At 30.8% G+C, this 7804-nt stretch overlaps 1 protein-coding gene across 1 annotated transcript in view; it reads right to left on the bottom strand.

The window, feature by feature from the left end:
* LOC101501580 (glutathione S-transferase zeta class-like) overlaps nt 1-4068 on the bottom strand; it is a 13305-nt gene extending 9237 nt beyond the window's left edge. Inside the window, exons 1-4 of the mRNA XM_073363882.1 lie at nt 3913-4068; nt 3718-3829; nt 3575-3631; nt 3398-3483 (exon numbers count right to left, since the gene is read on the bottom strand). Of these exons, the coding sequence (XP_073219983.1) occupies nt 3398-3483; nt 3575-3631; nt 3718-3829; nt 3913-3945 (288 nt within the window). The 5' untranslated portion in view covers nt 3946-4068. The remainder of the gene's footprint in view (nt 1-3397; nt 3484-3574; nt 3632-3717; nt 3830-3912) is intronic.
* Nucleotides 4069-7804: the final 3736 nt, after the last annotated feature.

Below are 7804 nucleotides of genomic sequence, written 5' to 3'. Positions count from 1 at the left end.
TTCTGGTGTATTTTGTATTACTCGTTTCGGGACTTGTTATGTATTCACTTCTATGATATTCTGACTTAATTTCCATTTCTGCTATTCTTGTTCCCTTATATGCCTTTTGTGTATGATTTTGCTCGCAACGTGTATGTCTCTTTTTCTTTTCTATTCTTCTTCTTTTTGATCATGTCAAAAGGGGGAGAAAATTTGGTGTTGTTGTTGCATTTCAAACCTTGTAGGCACTCAAAAACAATTTTCAAATCATCACATACAACGGGGGAGTATGCACCTATTACGGGGGAGCAAAGATTTCAACATCACACTCTCTTCACAACAACATTTTGTCATAATCAAAAAGGGGGAGAATGTAAACTACATGTTTTTGATGACGACAAGACCACCAACTATGGACAATGCAGCAAGATCAAAAAGAAGATCAAACCATCTTGAATGAGCTTCCAAATCCAAATAATAAATGAGTAAATGTAAAGGTATATGATACAAATCAATAGTTCAAATACATGAGAACAATTCATATTTACATATGCATTTAACATGTTTTCGAAAATCAAAAACAACATTAACAAATCATTTAAAATCATATTTTTGACAATTTGCATAAGTGTATTCGAATACACCATGTTGTATTCGAATACAACTTAAGTCAGAGGCAAAATGTTAAATGGTGTATTCGACTACACCCATCTGTAGTCGACTACATGCTAAGTCAGTAGCCAAATGTATTCGACTACACTCATATGTAGTCGAATACAAGTTAAGTCAGAGGCTAAAATACATTGATCTGTATTCGACTACACTGATGTGTATTCGAATACAAGGTGTAAAATTCGAATTTTTTAAACGTTACAAAGATGTGTATTCGAATACACATATACTGTATTCGAATACACCTGGAAACATTACAATTTTTCAGATCTGGAATGCCTCTAGAACATTGTAATTTTTCATCAAACCTCTTGGATCAATGGCCACGAATCTGAAAGGATGTTTTATGGAGTATAAATACCCCATAACTTCAGATCAAAAATCAACCATCCTTGAATTATTTCATTAAACAACTTTGAACAAAATTCTGATTTTTCTAAGTACTTGCATTAGATTTTCATATCATTCTAAAAGTTCTCAAGTACTTGAATTACTATTGAGTTGTTTATCAATATACCACATCTTAGATTTATTCAAACCTTATTGTATCATTTGTACAAGTAAGATAGTGGTGTGCTATCTTAGAAGTATTGTTAGAAGTTTTGTAGCAAGAATCCCAGGGTGGGAGTTGTACATTTTCTGACAAGTATTGGATTAATCTCTTGTGGTGTGCAAGAGGACTGGACGTACCCTTGGTTATAAGGGGAACCAGGATAAATTTTAACGTGTTCATTTACTTACTGCAATTTTTATTAAGCCTTGTTCTTAAACTCAGAAAATCCAATTACCATATCACTAAAAACAAGAAAATTTACTAACACCTAATTGACATCACTTTAACAGTAAAAAAAGCACTTTATTGCACAATCTACGTGGCCTGGTTATTCAAACTTTGGAGAAAATAATGCAATAGTAACCACCTGAAAATTGATAGCTCTTTTGTGAATATCAGTGGGTAGCAAAGGATGTTGAGGATACTTATCCTCCAAATATTGCGTTCATTTCATTTAGACATCACAAAAAAATGATCAGATATGATCAAACAATTTCAATAATTGGAAAAGTAAAAGAAAGGATTGAGAGTGACCATAATAATGGCGAAAGAGTAAAAAATTACAGCAGGACCATCGACGAGAACGGGAACAAAACCAATAGGGTTGAGCTGGAGAAACTCTGAATATGTGAAAAAGGAAATTAATTAAATTAAGTATAACTGATAATATATAAAATAATAATACTAAAATTAGGTTTACGGATAAGAAACCAGGATGAGATTGTTCTCCTTTCAACAGATTGACAGCTTTGTACTCATATTCGAGCCCTGAACGAATGAAAATGTTTGAGAAACAGAATCTTAATAATTTATTTAATTAATAAACAAGAGAAACGATTGAATGAGTGGAGTACCTTTGACGTTAAGAGCAATTCGGAATCGGAAGGAACATGAAGCGTGGATATTCTGCTTCAAAATCCTCCAAACAAGTTTACCATGCTTGAGATTCCATTTAGACTCATAATAATCTTCAAGTCATGAGAATGTAATAAAGCTGTTTAACATGAAATCTGTATTTTTTAGTTGAGCTTTCATGAATGAAGGGTTTAAATAATCTGTTTCCAATCTTTTGAAATGTGCTTCATATAACAAACCCTAAACCCTATTGTAACAAACCCTCACAGTAACAAACTCTCACAATGTCTTCTAACACGGAGGAAACTGGAAAGACTGAGGAAACTGGAAAGATGAAGCGTGGATATTCTGCTTCAAAATCCTCCAAACAAGTTTACCATGCTTGAGATTCCATTTAGACTCATAATAATCTTCAAGTCATGAGAATGTAATAAAGCTGTTTAACATGAAATCTGTATTTTTTAGTTGAGCTTTCATGAATGAAGGGTTTAAATAATCTGTTTCCAATCTTTTGAAATGTGCTTCATATAACAAACCCTAAACCCTATTGTAACAAACCCTCACAGTAACAAACTCTCACAATGTCTTCTAACACGGAGGAAACTGGAAAGACTGAGGAAACTGGAAAGAGGGAGGAAGATGGAAAGGGAAAGGAAGCTGCAAAGGCGGAGGAAACTGCAAAGGTCGAGGAAGCTGGAAAGTTGGAGAAAGCGGGCAACGATTCTGATCCAGAGTATAAACGTGTTCTCTGCCTTGCCGTTACGATGGACACTTAGCTCTTCAAAAAACTCGGTAGAGGTAGATACGATAGCAGCGACGATGAAGAGGATGAAGATGAAGATGAAGATGAAGACGATGAAGAGGATGAAGATGAAGACGGTGAAGAGGATGAAGATGAAGACGGTGAAGAGGATGAAGACAGTGAAGACGATGAAGACAGTGAAGACAGCAGCAGCAACTAATCTTTTTTTTTGTCTTGCTTTACATTTTTTTTTGTCTTGCTATTTTTATTTTTATTCAAACTTGTTTCACCCATTTGGATTATGCTAATATATTTTAATTCAAACTTGTTTCATCCATTTTCTCTTGTGTGTGGTCCATCCTAATTAATAATATATTTAACTGAAAAATCTTTATTGTTATAATAAAAAATTATAATAAAAGAAATAAGATATGTGATTCAGTTTTTAATTGATTTGATTATTTTAAAAAATAAATTATATGTATCAATTTTTAATTATTTTAATTCACTATCCTGTAATTATTTTTAATTGTTTTTAATTATTTATTTTAATTATTTCAATAATTGGAATAGTAAAAGAAAGGATTGAGAGTGACCATAATAATGGCGAAAGAGTCAAAAATTACAGCAGGACCATCGACGAGAACAGGAACAAAACCAATAGGGTTGAGCTGGAGAAACTCTGAATATGTGAAAAAGGAAATTAATTAAATTAAGTATAATTAATAATATATAAAATAATAATACTAAAATTAGGTTTACGGATAAGAAACCAGGATGAGATTGTTCTCCTTTCAACAGATTGACAGCTTTGTACTCATATTCGAGCCCTGAACGAATGAAAATGTTTGAGAAAGAGAATCTTAATAATTTATTTAATTAATAAACAAGAGAAACGATTGAATGAGTGGAGTACCTTTGACGTTAAGAGCAATTCGGAGTCGGAAGGAACATGAACTCCTCCAATATGAATACAGAATCAGTTTATTATTATTATTATGTTCTTCTTCGCCAACGCTTGCGCTTGCCTTGTTCGTATCAACGAAGCATAATGAGTTAGATTATTATTAGGAAACCGTAATTAAAAAGATGCATAGCATAGGATACATACCATTGACTTGCCGGAGCCAAGTTCCGTGCTCATTCTTCCAACTTCAAAACGAAGCTGAAGATGATAAGTATAAGTTATGGTGACGGTTGGCCTGGACCAAAAGGTCAAAGTGTACTGACAACTCTGCTTTATTAAGAAATAAAAAATCAACGTTTTCTATAGAAAAAATAACTTTTTCAATTTTAAAAAATTGAAAACACAAATTTCAATATATTCTTAAGGCTAAAAAGTATTTGGCTTAATTGCACTTTTGGTCCCCCTATTATAGGTGAAAATTGAAAGTAGTCCCTCCATTTTGTTTGTCCCCAGTTTTAGTCCCCCAAACAGAATTTGAGTCCAAATCACGATGAGTTGTCATTTTTTTTAATGACGTGTCAATAAAAGGGTGACGTGGCAGACGCTTATGTGGAATAAACTCATTATTATATTATTTTTGATTCAAAAATATAATTTATATTTTTTAAAACTATTATTATAATTGTGACAATATTTTTAAAAATATAATTTAATTATTAAAATTAAGTTAAAAGAAAAAACACTTAAAATCATAAACCCTAAACAAATCAAAATCAAAAACATTCACTCATGAACCCTAAAATTATTTTGAACCCTAAAATCATGAACTAGAACTAAAACCCTCTTTCACCCTTTTATTGGAGTCCGAGGAAAGTTTTGTGATATTTCTTTGGTGCTACTGCTGCTACCGAGATTGGACTCTGAGGACAAAGATTCCTTTGGCGAGTCATGACTCAACATGTTCTGAATAGGATTGGCACAGTCGGCAAAGTCAGGATCAATCTCCATGCTCTGTACAGTCCTAAATATGTTTTCTTCATCGTCGTCGCACTCATCATTATTGTCACCAAGCAATGCCCTCTCCAATTCTTGTAGTTTCAATCGCATTTCACCATCGAATTCAAAACAATCCGGGCTCTCATTCTCCAAGAAATCTGATTCAAAGTTGGACTGATAGGCATCACAGTGCCTTGTAGACGAAATATAAGTATCAGTTGCGTTATCAGTAACCATAGATGCTCCTGAACTAGCTCTGAGCTGGTAAGGAGAATCACCATCAGCGTGAACTGAATTTCCCGATATGCCAGAACTAGACGGTTCTATCAGTTCTTCTGTAGGCCAGCTCCGGAGATATAATCAATGAAAGAGGGTTTTAGTTCTAGTTCATGATTTTAGGGTTCAAAATAATTTTAGGGTTCATGAGTGAATGTTTTTTATTTTGATTTGTTTAGGGTTTACGATTTTAAGTGTTTTTTCTTTTAACTTAATTTTAATAATTAAATTATATTTTTAAAAATATTGTCACAATTATAATAATAGTTTTAAAAAATATAAATTATATTTTTGAATCAAAAATAATATAATAATGAATTTATTCCACATAAGCGTCTGCCACGTCACCCTTTTATTGACACGTCATTAAAAAAAATGACAACTCATCATGATTTGGACTCAAATTCTGTTTGGGGGACTAAAACTGGGGACAAACAAAATGGGGGGACTACTTTCAATTTTCACCTATAATAGGGGTACCAAAAGTGCAATTAAGCCAAAGTATTTAGAGTGAACTATCAATTAAGTGGTTTATATTTGTTGTAGAGTAGCTGTCCCGGTTTTTTTTCTCCCTCTACAACCTTCAAGCCATTAAACACGCATAAAAATTGCAAATAATATAAATTATAACTTGGTAATCCCAACACCCGCTTAAGAAAAGTCGTCAAAATGACATATCACTTAGTAATTTGAATTTGGTGTTGTAAAAGAAAATCGCAAATGTCATCGATGCCGTATTGGAGTTAATTTATTTGAATTTCTATACATTCTTTCTATGATTGTTTTCTCCTTTTGTTCATGTAATTAATCTAGACAATATAGATTAATTATGACTTTGAAATTATAATTTCGATGAATTAACGGTTAATTTTAACTAATTATATCAATTATGATTTATATGTCATAATTTTGATGATTCAATGTTCCGTCTATCATAATTATACTATATATGATTTCAGAATTATAATTACGAAGATTTAACGATTTAATCTAAACTAATTCTATGCTTAAAGGGGACGGGCATGCTGAAAATTGAGCATCAACCAATTAATATGGTAGTAACTGCTAGAGCCATAGTCCAAGCAATGACTTATAAATATGATATTAATTTTTTTGGTTACTTTTACTTTTTAGGGCGCGGTTGCATTATGTTATCTCCATCCTTCCTCAAATATTGTTTTAGAGATGTTATCAATGAATCTCTGAGAAAGGGAGGAATATTGACGATATTGGTTCACTGTGAAATCAAGTCCTTCTGATAAGGAGTACAAATAATAGATATTGCACTATTTTTTGAATTCTATATTTAATTTGATAATAGACATGATATGATCAATGAACAGTGGTCACATTCAAGGTGTGAAAGTAGCTGTGGATTATTTCTTACATCTCATATCTTTGGTTAGTCTTGTATTTTATATCCAATCCATAGTGATTAGTGCTGCCGATTGTTTAAAACCAATGTTACTTGAGCACATTTCAAAATTTGATGATACTCATTCTGGCATAACTTGTACTGGTCCAATTAATGTGATACTTGTTCCATTGGAGGAATTAAGAGATAGATTTACTTGGAGGTAAACTTTCATGAGATTGACTCGGTATTACCTTCCTTTTGTAGGCAAATTGCAATCTTTATGCTTGTGACTGAATCATAACAACAATTACAATAAATAAAACTATATCTTTTCAAGTCGAACTGATTCTTTGTGAATATTACCCCTATTATTTTATTTATATTACTCTTATTGTTTTATTTTAAATTTTTGTTATATTGTGAATATAACTTTATGTATTTTGTCAATTTATCTTTATTGTGATTATTTTTTTTATTTTTTTATTCACTATCTTAACACGACTCACACTATTCCGTAAAAAGTATCCTGGGTGGCATCTAGCTTTAACACTATTAATGGAATGTTCAGACTTATCGCAGTATACCATCCACAATGGAATACTTATTTTTTTACTTTAAAAATAATTAATTAAATTTTAATAATAATTTTATATTATTATATTTCAATAAAATTAATTTATTTTAATGTGATTTATATAATTTAATCTTAAATAAAGGAAGACAAATATTTCATTATGAGGATGTTTTGAATGTTACAATTATACTACTAGGATAGGATGGTACCATGCCATAAACACTTGTGAAAAGTTATTTTTAAATATAAGTATTTTTAAAATTACTAAATTTATTTATAAATATTTTTTAAATATAACTCTTATCCATGTTACTGATTTATTTCGATAAATAAACGAACAAAGTTAAATCTATTAGTACTAAACATAGTCTATTAGAAACCTCTATTATTAATTAAAGTGAATATATATGATAAAAAGTTGGTTTGGTAATTAAAATAAGATAGTTAAATAGCGAAGTTATAAGAATGTTGCAAATTCAATCTACACCATCGACAAAATATTAAATATAATTGTAGTTAAAATCCGTTTCTTGAAATTTCGAGATAAATTTTTAATTGATATTTCATTGCCTATTTTAATAATATTTACGCATAAAATAAATTTATCAAATTCACTGTATATTGTTTTTTCTTGATAGTTTGCTTATAAAAAAAGAATTCGATCTATTTGAGATTATTTTTGATATAAAATTATTTCTATTATAAGTCGCTATCTCTGGGGTTTTTTCTCCTGCATTTTATTTGTGATTACGTTGTTTAAGTGTAAGATAGTTTTCAATTCTGTCGTATATAAAATTTATCACAATTATAGATATTTTATCGGTTTACGTTATTACTTTGATTGTAACATTCTGCTTTTTCGAGACATTAACTAACAGGATTCTAAACGTAAA

Source organism: Cicer arietinum, chromosome 7 (genome assembly GCF_000331145.2).
Source record: "Cicer arietinum cultivar CDC Frontier isolate Library 1 chromosome 7, Cicar.CDCFrontier_v2.0, whole genome shotgun sequence".
Lineage (NCBI taxonomy): Eukaryota > Viridiplantae > Streptophyta > Magnoliopsida > Fabales > Fabaceae > Cicer > Cicer arietinum.
Note: the sequence above shows the minus strand (reverse complement) of the source record. Positions and strands in the feature narration are given on the sequence as shown.